This window comes from Schistocerca gregaria, chromosome 3, assembly GCF_023897955.1.
Source record: "Schistocerca gregaria isolate iqSchGreg1 chromosome 3, iqSchGreg1.2, whole genome shotgun sequence".
Taxonomy (NCBI): domain Eukaryota; kingdom Metazoa; phylum Arthropoda; class Insecta; order Orthoptera; family Acrididae; genus Schistocerca; species Schistocerca gregaria.
This window is the reverse complement of record NC_064922.1, coordinates 590661104-590680254: the sequence shown is the minus strand read 5'-3', so window position 1 is coordinate 590680254 and position 19151 is coordinate 590661104. Positions and strand designations below refer to the sequence as shown.

General features: G+C 38.6%; 1 protein-coding gene across 2 annotated transcripts in view; it reads left to right on the top strand.

Annotated features, from left to right (window-relative positions):
• The window catches only part of LOC126354259 (drebrin-like protein), a 211260-nt gene that overhangs the window by 64505 nt on the left and 127604 nt on the right, over positions 1-19151 (top strand). For both annotated transcript variants that reach the window (XM_050003778.1, XM_050003779.1), the window contains exons 3-5: positions 435-547; positions 7338-7550; positions 7826-7990. In XM_050003778.1, coding sequence (XP_049859735.1) covers positions 435-547; positions 7338-7550; positions 7826-7990 — 491 coding nt within the window. The remainder of the gene's footprint in view (positions 1-434; positions 548-7337; positions 7551-7825; positions 7991-19151) is intronic.

Genomic DNA, 19151 nt, shown 5'->3' with positions numbered 1-19151 from the left:
TGTGAAAAACTAACTAGCATTAAAAATGTAAACTTTCTTAGAATGGTGCCGTTGAAGAAATTGCCAAAGTAAAGTAATGATCACTTGTTTAGCGTGTGTGCTTTATTTGACTCGTCATGAAGTACTGTCTTTACTGTGTTAACATTGTTTTTTCTTTCAGCTATAGTAATCAAAACACTTGTTTACTAAACTGTGTGCTCCCACTATAATTGTTACATTGAGAGAATTGGGTCTTCACAGTCCTCTGTAACATTATAAAATATTCTATTTTCTTATTATGACATGCTTAACAGTATAGTGATCAACAGTCTGTGCAACTCCATTGGGGAACATATTGTCATAGTCAGGAGAATCCAATGTATAGTTAAGATTTAAGCTCTGTCTTTGTGTGTCCTATGTTTGTGTCAACTTAACAAACTGATGTTTGAATGCAGCTGGAGGCATAGAAGAAATGACAGAGGATCTAAACAGTGGCAAGATTATGTATGCTTTCTGTCGTGTTCAAGATCCTAAGACTAGCTTGCCAAAATGTGTCCTTATAAACTGGGTAAGTACTATATCTGACTGTCATATAGAAATATTTTCTATAAAATTGGAATTAATTTTAATGTAATTTCTACCTCATGTCCTATGTATTTATACTCTTGTGAATGTAATAATACTAAAACTCTCTGAATAAAATTCATAGTTGCTTCCAAAAATTATGAAATATTCTATATTGCCATTCAGGATCTCATACATGTGGTAAATCAGATGAAGAAGCTTCTGTGAATTCAATAGATTTAATTATTGTTATATAAAGTATTTTGTGAAAAATAATGACTTAAAAAACATACCACCACACACTTTTAAATCAAAGTGCTGAGTCACTGTTAGGTGCATAAAAAACAGAGATCTCTTCTTGCTGATCTATACAGAGGGGAAATGACTGCGGGAAGCAGGAATACAAAGAAAACTTGCAAAAACTATTGATTGCATGGTACATTTGCATCTGTGACAGATGGCAACAGCTTAGAGGGGGGCTGGGAGATTGCCACAAGAGCAGTGAGCTAAAGTGGAAAAGTCTTAAAGGGAACAGGCCCAAGAGTGCTAAACTAGTAATAAATAACTTTTTTGCTTAACTGGAAGACATTGTATAAGATGGTACTACATGCAATGTAGTATTACAGTATGAAATAAGAAATCTCAAGTCATATACAGTTTGCTAGAAGACTAATTTTTGTACAGTTGATTATTTATCTATTTATTCTTCACAACTGTGGCCTATTATGTGAAAAACTAAAATAGGCCGTGCTGTTAATATTTTTGTGGATTATATAATTTATTCATGACAATATATAATTTATTCATGACAATTAATTAATTAGTCTTTTAATATAGGGGAAGAACAGCTACAGGCAAGTTAATATTTATTTATTTATTTATTTTTGTGTCCTGCATCTCTTGTGTTGTTGCCATGTTTGATTTAAAACAAATCACATTCAAACTAAGTGCTGACAATTTTTGGATGTGAGGTCCACCAGTTATGACTGACAAAGCTGCTGAGTAAATTCCCTCTTCCAGTATCCCCAAATAATATGAAAAAATAGGCATCTGAGACTTGTGGTGATACATGAGTCTTCAATACATGGGAAAATTAGTAGCTTGCTGTATGAAGGCAGTCATTCATGTTACTTTTAGCTTTCCTTTATGAAGATCTACAGATGCAAAGATATACATCAAAGTGACTCAAACATTACTTCATAAAACCAGTACTTCTACTAAAGGTAACATAAAGAGTTTGGTAACTGCATGTACATGTGTGTGATGCAAGGCACTATTAGGTATGTGACAGAGGATACATGGTGCAGCAGAATCATTCCTTTCCTCCCCTTTTCCAGTTCTATTTACAGGCAGTGCACAATAAGAAAGATTGTCTATACTATCATGCATATTCACAGATTTCTCTAATTTTGCCTCATGGGCATGTGAAATGATGTGAATTACAGGAACTAACACACTATCTGATCAAAACACTCAAGACACCTTATGTGATTGTGAAAGTGATAGATGTTATGGGAGACAGACTTGCCAATAAAAGAGGCTGGAAATATTGTTTTGTTAGTAGAGAAGCAGTAACAGCAGAATGAGTCCAGTTGGAAAGCTAAGTAACTTCCAACCTGGACTAGTCATTGGATGTCACGTGACAAATCCAAGCACTAGGACTTTGTGTAGGTAGTTAAAGGCGAGGGGATGGGGGGATACAATGGTCGAGCAGCTCCTCATAAGCCACATAGTTCTGTAGTTAAGCCAAATGACACTTGAGGTGGTGTAAAGAGTGATACCATTGGTCAGTGGAAGACTGCAAATGAGTGGTTTGGAGTGATGAATCACACTATATCCTGTGGCCATCCAATGAAAGTGTTTGGGTGTGACAGATGCTTGGAGAACGTTACCTGCCGTCACGTGTAGTGTCATCAGTGGAGCACAGAGGAAATGGCATTATGGAGTGGGCATGCATTTCATGATTAGGATGTAATGACATTAGTGTGCTTAACAAAATGCAAAGTGCACAAGGATATGAACAGACATTTTACAGCCTTGTGTGCTGCGTACAATAGAGCAACGGTTTAAAGACATTGTTTATACCAGTACGACAGTGCACCTTATCATAATGCAGCACCTGTGAGGCAGTAGTTGTGTACAATAACATTCCTGAAATGGACTTGCCTGTCCAGAGTTCTGACCTGAACCCAATAGAGTACCTCTGAGATGAGTTAGAACATTGAATTCACTCTAGACCTCATTATCTGACCCCTCTACCTTTTCTGGTTTTGGTTGTTGAGGGAGAATGGGCTGCCATTCCTCCACAGACATTCAGACACCTCATTGAAAGTGCCTCCAGCAGGATTCAAGCTGTCATGAAGAGGAATGGTGGATGCACCTCATATTAATGTCCGCCAACAGGTGTCCGGATACTTTTTGGTCAGAAAGTGTGTATATCATGGCTCATTTTGGAACAGGGTCTTTTTAATTTTTTGGAGTAACTCTTTCCACACTGCACAGTAACCATCATATAACATCTCACATTGGAGTTTGTTAAGGATTTCTGAGTTTCTTTTACTCTGTGACTCTGTGTAAAGGAACTGGTGGGCCTTTTGGATAATCCCATCCAACACACATTTACCTGAATTACAGAGATGGGCATCATCTCCCAGCATATCCTGCATTGTCACCCTCATCCTTGCCTAAACCTCTATTAATATGTTCTCACTGCCTCACCTTACCTTTTCCTTTCTATCCTCTGTCCATCCCCCCCCCCCCCCCCCCCCCCAACATCATGTGGGCACTCTCTTTCTCCCTCACTCCCTCCACCCTCCTCCCAGCTCCCATCCCGCTCTCATTCCCCTCCCCCACCTCCCTGCCCTCTCGCCTCCGCCCTTCTTCACTTTCACCTTTCTCTCCTTTTTTACCATTCCTTTCCCCTCCCATTCACTCTCTCCCTCTTCCTACATCTCTTTTTATTCTACTCTCAGTACTTTTTTCACCTTGTTGTGTGGACGTGGAGTTATCTGTCCAAAGACCTACCCCCCTTCCTTGTAGCCCGTCATTCCCTATCCCCTCCCATCTCCATCAGCTCAGGCAGCTGCTTTCAGTAATTGAGTATCAATAATCAGTCATACTGTGGCACAGAAGTGTGTGTTTGGGTGTCTCCATGTTTGTGTGTGAATGTGTGTACTTCTGCTAGAAAAAGAGCAAGTGCTTGAAAGATAGTGTGGATGTTCTTTTTCTGTTACCTGTTTCTGTGTTGCATGCATTGAAATTATGTGGTGAGTGTTACATAAAAATCCATAACTGACGTATATTTTCAGTGCATTAATGTGATTGATGTAAATAAGTGATGTAATCTGATTTTTCTGTTCGCTAACACTTGCATACAATAGCCTAAGAATTATCTGATGTATCTCGTCAATGTTTTGAAAATTTACATGTTTAGTAACATTTTTGTTATTACCATTTACATGAAGACGTATTTGGGATTTTTTGACTTATTCCACACCTATGAGCGGACAATTTCCCTAGGGATTTGTGGAAGGTACATTAGCATATATTTTTTCTCGTTTTAAATATTTATTACATATTCTTGTTTTCTGGCATGTTCCACAGCATCCTGGGTGCAGATGTACATCTCGTACTATAGAGCCACAGTTGGGATCTCCTAACTGTGGCTCTATAGTACGAGATGTACATCTGCACCCAGGTGAAAAATAAGTTATTGGATACTAAAAACAAAGATTCCAAGACTTACCAAGCGGGAAAGCGCCGGCAGACAGGCACATGAACAAAACACACAAACACACACACAGAATTACGAGCTTTCGCAACTGGCAGTTGCTTCGTCAGGAAAGAGGGAAGGAGAGGGAAAAATGAAAGGATGTGGGTTTTAAGGGAGAGGGTAAGGAGTCATTCCAATCCCGGGAGCGGAAAGACTTCCCTTAGGGGAAAAAAAGGACAGGTGTACACTCGCGCACACACACACACATATCCATCCGCACATACATAGACACAAGCAGACATATTATTGGATACTAAGATGTACATATACAGATGGCAGTAGTATCAAACGTAATTGTTGGCAGTAGTATCACATACACAAGGTATAAAAGCACAGTGCATTGGCGGAGCTGTCATTTGTACTCAGATGATTTGTGTAAAATCGTGTCTGCCATTATTATGACCACACACCAGGAATTAGGAGACTTTGAATGTGGAATGGTAGCTGGAGCTAGACACACAGGACATTCCAGTTTGGAAATTGTTGGGGAATTTAATATTTTGAGATCCATTGTGTCAGGAGTGTGCTGAGACTACCAAATTTCAGGCATTACATCTCACCATGGACAGTGCAGTGGCCAACGGCCTTCACTTAATGACTGACGACAGTGGCATTTGCATAGAGTTGTCAGTGTTAGCACACAAGAAACGCTGTGTGAAATAACTGCAGAAATCTATGTGGCATGTACAAGAGACGTATCTGTTAGGATAGGGCATCAAAATTTGTTGTTGATGGTCTGTGGCAGCAGACTACTGATGAGAGTGCCTTCGCTAACAGCATGACATCGCGGGCAGTGCCTCTCCTGGACTCATGATCATATCATTTGGACCCTAGCCAACTGGAAAACTGTGGCCTGAACAGATGAGTCCCAATTTCAGTTGGTAAGAGCTGATGGTAGGGTTCGAGTGTGGTGCAGAACCCATGAGCTGTAGACCCTAGTTGTCAACAAGGCCCTGCGCAAGGCAGCGATGGCTCCATAATGGCCTGGACTATGTTTACATGGAATTTACTGTGTCCTCTGTTCCAACTGAATCAATCACTGACTGCAAATGACTATGTTTGGTTACTTGGAGACCATTTGCAGCCATTCATGGATCTTATGTACCCAAAAAAGATGGAATTTTTATGGGTGACAATGCACCATGTTACTGGGCTATTCTGGACACTTCGAGCAAATGATTTGGCCATCCACATTGCTCAACATTAATCCAATTGAACATTTATGAGACATATCTCGAGGTCGGTTCATGCACAAAATCCTGCACAAGCAACACTTTCGCAATTATAGACAGCTATAGAGGCAGCATGACTCATATTTCTGCAGGGGACTTACAGCGGCTTGTTGAGCTGATGCCACATGGAGCTGCTACACTATGCCAGACAAAAGGAGGTCCAACACAGAATTAGGAAGTATTCCATGATTCCTGTCACCTCAGTGTAATGTAATCTAATTTAATCTTGGCTATAAGTCAACATTGTCAATCTGCAATTAGACATAATTTAGAAATCTGGTAACACTGAAACTACCTGTTCACCTACAAGTATTATTATCAAGGCATCACATTATACCTCAGTTCAAACTGATTATCTGAGAAAATCTTCTTTTTCATCAGGCTGACGATAACGTTCAAGTTTATAATATCTAGAATCTTGGAGCAGACATATGTTAGCAATAATGATGTATAATTTTGTGTGTGTGTCATCACCAGCCCCCTTTTTTCTTTAAAGGAAAAAAAAGAAGAAAGTTAGTGACATGTTCCTTTCCAGTTGCATATGTCTGTTTACTGCATAGGTAATTCTTAATAGACACAAGCTAGTGAAGGAGCTATTTCTGCAGTGTGTAGGCCATGGAGTCTAAAAGGAATGCTATTAAAGTCTGGTGCTTTGTTTACTTTGAATAGTCCAATTTCTTCTCAAAATCTGGGGTGTTGGTACTGATCTTGACCTGTGCTTACACCACCTGAGATGAGTACTTTCCTTCACCACTTCAGTCAGTGGTCAGAAGGTGCCAAGGAGTGCCTCCAGACCTGGGCAAGAGGTTTTATTTATTGTTGATTATGTATAACACAACTTCTGGCAGGCTACATACAGTGTTTCTGACAACCACCAGTAGAACCTCCTCGACATCGTGAATGGGATCAAGTGCGGGAGGGGGGTTGCAGAGATTGTGAGGAGCCCAGGCAGTCAGTCAGTGGTTGGTAGTTTGTGTTCTGGAGGCATCAGTGGCAGCTGCATCAGTAGTATGATGTCAAATGACACAGGCTGTGTGTCATTAAGTGACCCAGCTGATGATGGGCTGGCTCCAGCAGTTTAAATGCCACTGTCTGGCACTGACCCCTCCAGAAGAATCCATGTTTCTGTGTAGTATTGAAACATCTTGAACAGAGCCAGCTTTCTAGGTGTGGATGGTGTTACTTGGATGGAGGTCATTGCAAAAGTGGCCCCAAACAAAGGGTTGCTGCAGCACCATATCTCCATCCACAGCTAGTGGCAGTGATGGCGGCCAGGTTATGGCTTTGGTCTGTGGCAGAGTTTTGTGCCATTTCATTATCATGAAATAGGGGACAGGAAGTACCACAGATATGATACGTGAGTTGGGATGACAGTCATTAAAATAAAAACATTTTTCACTGCAACAGGATTTTTTTACAACATATTGATCACCAACTTTCTCCCCTGAATGCAAAAGATTTTGTTGACTACAACCTACACACGGAGAAATAACCATCGTAATAAAATGAGAGAACTCAAAACTCACATGGAAATATGTAGATATGTATTTTGCCCATGTGCTTTTCAAGAGTGGAACAGTCTGAAAGTGATTCTGTGTATCCTCTGCAAAACACTTAAGTGTGCATTGCAGAGTAATCAGATAGAAGTAGATGTAATAGTAGTACCCAGTACAGTGAATGAAAGAAAACAGTAAATATGTACAGTGAATGAAAGAAAACAGTAAATATGCAAAACAGACTTGTCTTAATTTTGCCATATACTTAGTATTTTTTTAATTAAATTTCCTTAGCAAGGTGAAGGTGCACCATTGGGACGCAAGGGGACATGTGCCAACCATGTTCGTGATGTGGCTGCCTTTTTCAAGGGTGCTCACGTTACCATGAATGCACGAAATGAGGAAGAAGTGGACCCCCAACTCATAATTGAAAAAGTAGCCAAATCCACAGGCTCAGCATATAGCTTTAAGGAAAGAGCCGACAACACAAATGATGCTGGACCTGTTGTGAGTAGATTTGTGTGTAATTATTTGTTCTTTAGTTCCTGCAAAAGAGAGAGTTTCATAGAATTATTATCATTATATGGATGTACTGAAGCGCTGTCAGTGTGCAGTAGTAATTGAGTTTTACAAGAGAGGTTAATCTTGCTATTGTAAGTGTCCTTAATTATCTCCTAAGAAATGTTAATCACTGAATAGGAATACTAAAATTTATGATATAAGGCAATGAATGAACCTTATAAATTATGCCTTAAAAAAAAATTTATGTGTTTGGCTTTCAGGGAACCACATACAAACGTGTTATCCCACGCCAAGAAATTGATGTTCACGAGCGCGACCAGTTTTGGGAACGTGAACAGAGGGAAGAACAGCAACGTCAAGCTGAGGAACGCAAACGTCGTGAGGAAGAACGGCGGAAGCTGGAAGAAGAGAGGCATAAGAGGGAGGTAGGAGAAAAATCTGTGAATGGTACAGCTATTTTGCTTTCTAAATTCAATTTCTTGTTCGGCTCCTCAATATTAGAACAGTTATCATTAATTATCTTCATTTCAAGATGTATCATATAAGGACAATATATTTATATAGCATGTGTACTCGCATTCAGCAGTACGCTACATTGTGTATAACAGAAACTCAGACAGTGTTGCTTGGTACACACCCATTGATAGCATGCATGGATTCATTTGCAAAAAGTAATTACCATAGACTTATGTTCGGGGTTTTGTTTCTCAAATGCAGTGACCATGCTTTTGCGTGATTTTGTGTGTGTGTGTGTGTGTGCGTGTGCGTGTGTGTGTGTGTGTGTGTGTGTGTGTGTGTGTGTGTGTGTGTGTTTTCACACTTCCATGAAGGCACATTCTTAAAATTCAAGAGTTGCCCTACATAAGCTGCCCATGTTTCTGTTTTTGGGTACTGGATGATTTCAGTTTACTGAGTACCAAACAGTCCCATCACAAATTATGATGTTTATCTTTTAACTTTTTCGATATCTTCTGTCTGTTTCATGTGATATATTCATTCTTATCATAATTGGGTTTTGCCCAAAACTATTTATTTATAGCAAATCCGCAAGCCAGGAAGAAATGTAAAATTCACCTGACCTCATCTATCCCCAGAGCCTCAGAAATATAGATAGTGAAAGATATTTCTCCATGTGACATTTCAGTAGAGGAATTGTAGTGTGGTTTTCATAACTACATAAATTCCAAATTTCAACCTGTAACTCTTAACCATTATAGTACCAGTGCAGCCAATAAACTTCTACACAGATGACTAACTTTGCATAAGACCAATAATTTTTAATGACTGTTGGGGGGGAAAAAAAATACTGATGCTCATTGCCTTCATCATGAGCCCATCCCAACCTGCAGTGCATGTGTATCTTCTTTCTCAGTAATTTCCTGCCCCTGTTATTAAACTATAAATGAACTTAACCACCAACCACTGCATTTGATTACATGTACAAGCTCAACAAGTGTGGAATAAAGCACATGAAGCAGAGATGCTGAGTCGCAAATAGTACAATGAAAAGAATGTCGGAAAGTAATAGACAACACGCACTCACGGAAATGCAACTCACACACACATGACCACAGTCTCTGGCAGCTGAAACCAGACTGAAGACTGGCTTCAGTTGCCAGAGACTGTGGTCGTATGTGTGAGAGCTGTGTTTACGTGTGTGTGTGTGTGTGTGTGTGTGTGTGTGTGTGTGTGTGTGTGTGTGTTGTGGTCGTATGTGTGAGAGCTGTGTTTACGTGTGTGTGTGTGTGTGTGTGTGTGTGTGTGTGTGTGTGTGTGTGTGTGTGTATACAGTCCTTGTTGGCCAAGAGCTCACTTTTGACAGCCTTTTTGTTGCACCTATCTACAACTCAGCATCTCCACCATATGGTGAGTAGCAACTGTCCTTTTTGTAATACTGTTACAGCCCATCCTGTATTTTCCATTGTTTGGTAAAACACATGAACCTACACTAAACATAATCTACTGTTTCCACATAAAAACTGATTCGTGATTTGAGAACAGTGGGTTATATCATCTCTGGTCACTTGTATGATGTCATCTTGAAGATAAAAAATGAAATTGTTAAACATGACCTCTCAGCATAAAAAAATTCTGATCATTGATGAATGACTTCAGTTTGAAATCTGAAAGCTGCAGTGTTAAACATAATGCGTATGTCCTTAAGCAGTGCTCAGTGTCTCCTTTGTGCAGTCACTGCTTATCTTTATTCATCTCACAGTTCTTTATTCACACAGTATTTTTTCCTAGTGATATTGACATGTTCAAGTGTATTTCAGTAATATACTTGCTTGCATATCTCTTAGCCCAGTCCCATAGTAAATTTGTAGTTACCTCTCTCTCATGAAATTGCTTCATCCCAACATCCCTCGATACTATAAAGCGTTTAACACACCTACAGACATATTCTATGTGTTCAGTATATAGCGCAAAGGAATGGAACAGGTCAGAATGGGTAATTTACAAGTACATTAATGATTCGTAAGGAAACTGTACAATTAGGGTAATGTGTCCTAAAACAGACACAGTTAAAATCTTAAAAGGCACCCAGTCTGTTTATAATAAAACCATACCTACCACATATATTCCTATTACTTTCTGACAGTTAGTAAATGCACCAACAGTTATTAAAAGTTACACAGGGCAAATGAAAACATTTTTATGAAAAACCTTTTTTTTTACTTTGATAGCTGATCTTTATAGATTTTTGTGAGCTGAATCCAAAGCTAGCCTTAATTTTTTTATATCACCCATAGTTTTCGAACAGTATGCTTTTTATTATATAGTATAAAAATCCTATGCTATACTGTAATCAGGGAAATTAATTAATTGCTTTGTTACAACATAAGCATAGTTTGTATTTACAGTAAGCTTCTTAAAACAATGATATGTGTTAATAGAGGTTTCATTTGTCAGCTGGAATTGGTTTTATTTTCTTTCTCTTTTTTCTTTGAAGCTTTTTGTGTAGCTTTTTCTATGATGGGACACTTGCTGAACTTCTCGGTGAAGTGATACACTGTAGTCCCCCATCATGTTGGTGTTCCAGCTGCCTTGGTAGCTTTTTTCCATCACTTTAATGTCCTGGTGAAAACGCTCTCGTTGCCCCTCACCAACATCTCCCATATTGTCCAGGAAGTAATCGAGGTGACTGTTCAAAAAGTGAACTTTCAGGCTCATTAAACATCCTAAAGTTTTAAACTTCTTTAACACTGTAGCTATAATAGAAACATATTCTGGTTCTTTTTCATGTCCTTAATACTTTGTAACAACTTGCTTCAATGACACTCGTGCTTCTTTCTCATTTAAGGTCGTTGTAGATTCAAAGTTAACATCAAACATCAATTTTCTAATGTCAGGTCTGACAAAGACGCCTTCTTTTAGTTTAGCTTCTGAAAGGTGTGGAAACTTTTGGCAGAGATACCTAAAACATAGTCCATCTTTAGGCAAAGCCTTTACAAACTGTTTCATTGGGCCTAACTTTATATGTGGAGGTGGTAGGAGTACATTTTTTGAAGCTACAAGGTTTTTGCTTAGAATGTTCTTCTCACCAGGTTTTAAAGGCTCCCTCACAGGCCAGTTCTTTCTGCAGCAGTGTTGATTCCTAGCCCTACTGTCCCATTCACACAAGAAACATGGAAATTTGGTAAAGCCACCTTGCTGACCAAGGAGCATTCATGTTACTTTTAGATTGCCACATATCATCCAATCATGAGCAGAATAGCCTACTTTATTTAGCATTATTTCTAGGTTTTCATATTTTTCTTTCATCTACAGAATGTCCAACAGGTATAGATGCATACATGTTACCATTGTAACCTTTATACTAGTTTTGGATGAATCAGCAAACAGCCTCCAGTCTTCCTTTTTGTATTCAGTACCAAACTCATTCATCAAACCACGAATGTCTGAGCAGTACACTAAATCATCATCTTGTTGAAAAAACTTGGAAAATTGCTGCTCTCTCTTTCTATACATGTATATGATGGTTCCAACTGTTAATAAGTTCTTTCCTTGTAATCTAGAGCCAAGCAACTCAGCTTTTTCTTCTGTTAAGCCCAGATCCCTAACCAAATCATTAAGCTTGGTCTGAGTAAACAATTTGGGCTCTAGACTTTCTGTATTACAATCGAATTCATCATCATCTGGTTCCTCTAAATCACATTGTACATCAGAAAATACTTCTGTTCGAATAGCAATTAAATCATCTGATGGTTCAGGAATCGGCAAATCTACACCATGTCCTACTGGCGGATGGAAGGCTAGGGTAATTTATTACCTTCTTGTTTTTCGAATTATGACCAGTAATATGAACACTGCAAAAGTAGCAGTCATCGGAATGATTTCTTGGCTCCCTCCTTATTGTACAAACAGCAAATCTAAAGGCTTTTTTCTCCTTTTGTGACTATTTTCTCAGAACTTCAACACACACGTAACCTACCTTATGTGGCGCCCAAGATTTATCTTGATCACCAAGTTTAGATCCAAAGTATAATAGATAAACCTTTTCAAAAGTCGGTAATGTTTTTTTGGTATTCTTTTAATCACAAATTTACCACAAATATAACAAACTGTCAGCAGAGTTTTTACAACCACGATTAGACATTGTACTGAGCACATGTGCAGGAAACGGGATAGTGAGGTTAGGTTGACAGTAAGCAAAACACCATCTGTAAACCCATAAATAGTCACCCTTTTTTTTGCCAGCAAATGTTTTTCAGCAGTGCTACCAATGTAATCTACATTCATTACACCTCCTCTTAAAATTATTTTAACTATAAAAAGGCTCTAAAATTCTTTTAAAAAAATCCCTTAAATAAATTTAACTGTAAAATGTGAAGAAATGGTGGGTAATACAGTTTTTAATTATCATGTTTGGAGTTCCCACCCTAAAAACATAAGAATTATGTATTTTCAGCAAAAAAAGTTTTTCCATCGTTGGCCTGTGTAATTGGTCTTATGCAATGTTGTACCTAACTGCGACTCAGAACTTTGGCTGTATGGTGAGTAGCAACTATCCTTTTCACAGTATTGTTACAAATATTCCTACTGTGATTTAGGCCTATGGTGCCATTGTTTAGGAATGGTTAGTCATAACTTGTTTTGCCATTGCAAATTTTGTCTTTTCAGGAAAAAAATTAATTTTGACAAACAGCATTTTCGGACTTAAAAATAAATGTGCACACAGTTGTTACAAACACAGAATATTGAGCTCTGCCTGCTGGATTGTTCATTATTGTTAAGTTTATTATATGGATATAGTTATTAAGCAGTTAATATAATCCTTAAATATGATATGCTCAGGTCCAGAATGTGATGTTGTTGATTCTTAAAAGTGCTATGCAAAATCTTCTTGTTATTGCAGGTATATACACTGAATTATGTTTCTTGCTGTTGTTGGCAATAATACAGCAGTTGTTGTGCTGCATTTCTCACTATTGTTGACATTAATGTGCCAGATGGTATAGACTGTGCTAGGTTTTCAAGTTACTGATTGTGTGTCGGATTCTGGTGGTGGATGCAGATGATCTTACTCAAATATTAACCGGAGAAAGAAAATTTGCAAGTATTCTTTTTCCCTTTTCTCTCTTACAGATATTTACCGGTTACATTCTGTAGAACGAAATGTTTTGATATAGGCCTATAGTTTTCTTACATTTATTTGCACCATCTCTTTGAAGAATGACAATAGCCTGGATGATGTCAATCCCTTTGTAGAGCCCACACTAGATGATTATTGTAATGATTCACCCAGCACATGTAGGTAGAGGAGATTAGATCTTGGCTAAATTAGGAGGAAAGGGGAATTCATACAGCTGCATATATGTCTGCACCATACAAAAAGTACACAAAAATGACCTATATCTCTAGATTCTGTGGATGTGGACAAAATAGTTTTTAAATTAAATTAATAAGATGTTTTGCTTGTCAATAAGAGTGGTGTGATATGGAAATTGCAAATCCTTCATTTTTCTGGTGGTGTGGCAAATATCAAACATGGAATCACTTTGTGTATAATGTCCCTATTTTTGTTCATTGGGGGGGAGTAAGATAGTGTTTCTCTTTCATGAATCTATTCATTTTTTAAAAATTTTAAGTATAATGGTAAATGGTTTCCATCCATTGTTGGTTACATTTATATTATTAAAAATTAAGAAATCAAAGAAATAGTTTACTCTGAGACATACGTTTTTTGCTATAAGTATCTTAGAAACCTCCTCAACAGAAAAGCCCAAGTTCTGTTGTACATATGTATCAGTTTTGGGGTTCTTGGGTTCTCTACCTCATTTTTAAGACTTAAACCTTTGCTCTTCAGTGTACATAAGGGTATCAAATGTGTGTCATATTTTGATGCAGCTGTATCATTTTTAAGATTATCAATCCAAAAAATGATACAATGTTTTTATTCTCTTTTAGTCAACATATGTAACATTAAAAATCATATACAGTGTCTTTTAAAGCAGCTTTTATTTCCTAACTTACATTTTTGTGTGTGTGTACATGGTACTCTTTGCTTTTAAATAGCTTATATTTAGGTCACCTTACCCTACATTTCAAAGCACAGCACAAAAATTATCAGAAACAGTATAATTCATTTATCTGATAGAACCATACAGCTATGTAAATCTACATCTTTATACAGTAAATACTCCAGAAGCCACCATAAGGTGCTTGATGGAGGGTACCCTGTACTACTACTTGTCATTTCTCCTGCTCCACTCGTAAATAGAGTGAGGAAAAAATGACTGTCTGCACGCCTTTGTTTGGGCCCTAATTTCTCGTATCTTATCTTCATGGTTCTTACATGTGATATATGTTGGTGGGAGCAGAATCATTCGGCAGCCAGCTTCAAATGCCTGTTCCGTAAATTTCTTCAATATTTTTTCCCAAAAAGAATGCTGCCTTCCCTCCAGGGATTTCCATTTGAGTTCCTGTAGCATCTCCGTAACACTTACGTGTTGTTCGTACCTACCAGTAACCAATATAGCAGCTATCCTCTGAATCGCTCCGATGTCTTCCCTCAATCTGGCCTGGTACGGATTCCAAACTCTCAAGCTATACTCGCACCAGCATCCTATATGGGGTCACCTTTACAGGTGAACCTACAGTCTGGAACCGCGCGACCTCTACCGTCGCAGGTTCGAATCCTGCCTCGGGCGTGGATGTGTGTGATTCCCTTAGGTTTGTTAGATTTAAGTAGTTCTAAGTTCTAGGGGACTGATGACCTCAGAAGTTAAGTCCCATAGTGCTCAGAGCCATTTGAACCATTTTACAGGTGAACCTTTCTTTCCTAAAATTCTCCCAATAAACTGAAGTTGACCATTTGCCTTCCCTACTACAGTTTTCACATGCTCGTTCCACCTCATATCGCTTTGCAATGTTGCACACATATATTTAAACAACTTGATTGTGTCAAGCTGGACATTAGTAATACTGTATAAAATGCATATTTGAACCATCAGCTGTTTTTATTTTACACCCTAACATCTACCGCTTTCAGTCTTAGACCATCTTCATCTATGAAGGGTTCAAATGGTTTAAGACACCATATTGCGTTAGTCATTACTTAAAATGTTTAGTACATGCCATGAATGTAAGTATATGACACAGGACTTTAAAAGCAAACATACAAATACTAAATATATTAAAAACAAAGATTCCAAGACTTACCAAGCGGGAAAGCGCCGGTAGATAGGCACAATGAATAAAACACACAAACACACACACAGAATTTCGAGCTTTCACAACCGGCGGCTGCTTCGTCAGGAAAGATGGAAGGAAAAGGAAAGATGAAAGGATGTGGGTTTTAAGGGAGAGGGTAAGGAGTCTTTCCAATCCCGGGAGCGGAAAGACTTACCTTAGGGGGAAAAAAGGACAGGTATACACTCGCGCACACACACCAAAGCAACACTAGCAATATTGTATCCAAACATTGCAGGTTAGGTTCTCCCTAGTCATTAAAATACATTTTTCCACATTTAGGGCTAGCTGCCATCCATCACACCAACTGGAAATTTTGTCTAAGTCATCTTGTATCTTCCTACAGTCACTCAACTTCGACAGCTTACCGTACACCATGGCATCATCAGCAAACAACCACAAATTGCTGTCCACCCTCGTCGCCAAATCACGTATGTGTATAGAGAATAACAGCGGTCCTATCACACTTCCGGATGGGTGGAGGGGGGGGGGGGGGGGGGGCACTCCTGATGATTCCATTATCTCTGGTGAACACTCACCCTCGAGGACAGTATACTGGGTTCTGTTATTTAAGAAGTCTATGAGCCACTCACATATCTTGAATTTATTCCATATGCTCATACCTTCATTAACAGACTGCACTGGGGTAATGTGTCAAATGCTTTCTGGAAATCTAGAAATATTTAATCTGCGTGTTGCCCTCCACAGTTCTCAGTATATCATGTGAGAAAAGGGCAAGTTGAGTTTCGCTCAAGTGATGCTTTCTAAAATCATGCTGATTCATGGGCATAGACTGCTTAGCTTCAAGAAAGTTTATTATATTTGCAATGAGAATGCATTCAAGGATTCTGCAGCAGACAGAAGTCAGGGATATTGGTCTGTAATTTTGTGGGTGCATTCTTTTACGTTCCTTATATACTGGGGTCATCTGCACTTTTTTTCAGTCCCATGTAACTCTGTACTGAGCGATAGATTCGCGATAAATGCAATCTAGGTATAAGGGACCAATGCTATAGAGCACTGTTTGTAAAATCGAACTGTGATTCCATCCGGACCTGGTGATTTATTTGTTTTCAAATCTTTAAGTTGCTTTTCTATGCCACATATGCTTATTTGTGTGTTTTCCATATAGGTGTCTGTCCAATGGTCAAATGACGCTATGTACATATGTTTCTCATGCTTGAACGATTTCTTGAACGTGAAATTTAAAACTTCAGCTCCATTTTGCTGTCTTCTACTGCCACACCAGACTGGTCAGCAAGGGACTGAATGGAAGCCTTAGACCCACTTACAGATTTTGCTTATGACCAGAATTTTCTCAAGTTCTCTGCTGGATCCTTCACTAAGATGTGACGGTGGTAACTGTTGTATGCTTTGTGCATAGATCTTTTCACAGACACACTAATCTTTGCTTGTTGTCATTTGTAAATGCCCCTTTTGAACCTGGAGGGCAACAGCCTCTGCTTCCTGAGAATCCTACGAATTTTGTTATTAAACTGTGGTGGGTCCTTTCCATCCTTTATCCACTTACTAGGCATGTAACTCTCCAAACAACTATTGCCAATCTGCTGAAACTTTGCCCATAATTCCTCTGCATTCATCTTATTGGAACTGAGTGATGCCAAGTCACTGTCCAGGTGAAACACTAATAACTGCTTATCTGCTCTGTCTAGCCAAAACACTTTCCTTGCCTTCTTGACTGATTTGTTAACTTTCGTCTTTACAATTGCTATAATGACATCATGATTGCTAATTGCCATTTCTATACTGACATTGTTGATTAGCTTGGTGTTTTTTTGTCATCAGTCTTGTGGTTGGTTTGATGTGACCAGCCACGACTTCCTCTCCCGTGCCAACCTCTCAGAATAGAACTGCAACCTACGTCCTCAATTATTTGCTGGATGTGTTCCAAACTTCCTCTACAGTTTTTGCTCTCTATAGCTCCCTCAAGTACCATTGAAGTTATTCCCTGATGTCTTAACAGATGTCCTCTCAGCCTTTCCCTTCTCCTTGTCAGTGTTTTCCACATATTCCTTTCCTGTCTGATTCTGTGCAGAACCTCCTCATTCCTTACCTTATTACTCCACCTGAGTTTCAACATTTATCTGTAGCATCACATCTTCAATTCTCTTCTGTTCTGTTTTTCCCACAGTCCATGTTCCACTACTGTACAATGCTGTGCTGCAGACATACATTCTTAGAAATTTCTTCCTCAAATTAACACCTATGTTTGATACTAGTAGACTTCTCTTGGCCAGGAATGCCATTTTTGCAAGTGCTAGTCTGCTTTTGATGTCCTCCTTGCTCCATCTGTCATTGGTTATTTTGCTGCCTAGGTAGTAGAATTCCTTAACTTCATGTACTTCATGGCCATCAATCCTGATGTTAAGTTTCTCACTGCTCTCAGTTCTGCTACTTCTCGTTATTTTCATCTTTTTCTTATTTTCTCTTAGTCTGTATTCTGTACTCATTAGACTGTTCATTCCATTCAGCAGATCATGTGAATCTTCTTCACTATCACTCAGGATAGCAATGTCATCAGTGAATCATATCATTGATATCCTTTAACCTTGAATTTTAATTACACTCCTGAACCTGTTTTTATTTCCATCGTTGCTTCTTCGATGTACATATTGAATAGTAGGGGCATAAGACTACATTCTTGTCTTACACCCTTTTTAATCTGAGCACTTTCTTCTTGGTCGGCCACTCTTATTATTCCCTCTTAGCTCTTGTACATGTTGGATATTATTCATTTCTCTCTCTAGCTTACCCATTTTTTCCTCAGAATTTTGGACATCTTGCAACATTTTACGTTGTCGAATGCTTTTTCCTGTTTGACGAATTCTATGAATGTGTGTTGATTTTTCTGTTGCCTTGCTTCCATTATCAACTGCAACATCAGAAATGCATCTCTGGTGCCTTTACCTTTCTAAAGCCAAACTGCTCATCATCTAACGCATCCTCAATTTTATTTTCAATTTTTCTGTATTTCATTCTAATTGACAAGTTAGATGCATGAGCTGAAAAGCTGTTGTGTGATAATTCTCATACTTATCAACTCTTGCCGTATTCGGAATTTTGTGGATGATATTTTTCCCAAAGTCAGATGGTTTGTCACCGGACTCATACATTCCACACACCAGTGTAAGTAGCCTTTTTGTTGACCCTTTTCCCAATAATTTTTAGAAATTCCAATGGAATGTTATCTATACCTTCTGCCTTATTTGATTTAAGTCCCACAAAGCTTTCTTACATTCTGATTCTAATACTGGATCCCCTGTATCTTCTAAATCGATTTCGGTATTTTCCTCTATGACATCGGATAAATCTTCCCCCACATAGAGGCCTTCAGTGTACCTCCACCTATCCACTCTCTCCTCTGCATTTAACAGTGGAATTCCTATTGCACTCTTAATGTTACCACCCTTACTTTTAATTTCACTGAAGGTTGTTTTGTTTCCTATACGCTGAGTGAGTCCCTCCAACAATCATTTCTTTTTTAATTTCTTCACATTTTTCAGGCAATCATTTCATCATAGCTTTTCTGCATATCCTATTTATTTCATTCCTCAGCAACTTGTATTTTTGTATTCCTGAATTTCCCGGAACATTCTTGTACTTCCTTCTTTCATCATTCAACTGAAGTATCTCTTCTGTTACTCGTGGTTTTTTCACAGTGATCTTCTTTGCACCTACATTTTTCTTCCCAACTTCTGGGATTTCCTTTTTAGAGCTGTCTACTCCTCTTTAATTGTACTGCCTATGATATATTTCTTATTGCTGCATCTATAGCCTTAGAGGACTTCAAGCATATCTCACCATTCTTTAGTACTTCCATATCCCACTTCTTTGGGTATTGATTCTTCTTGACTAATCTCTCAAGCTTCA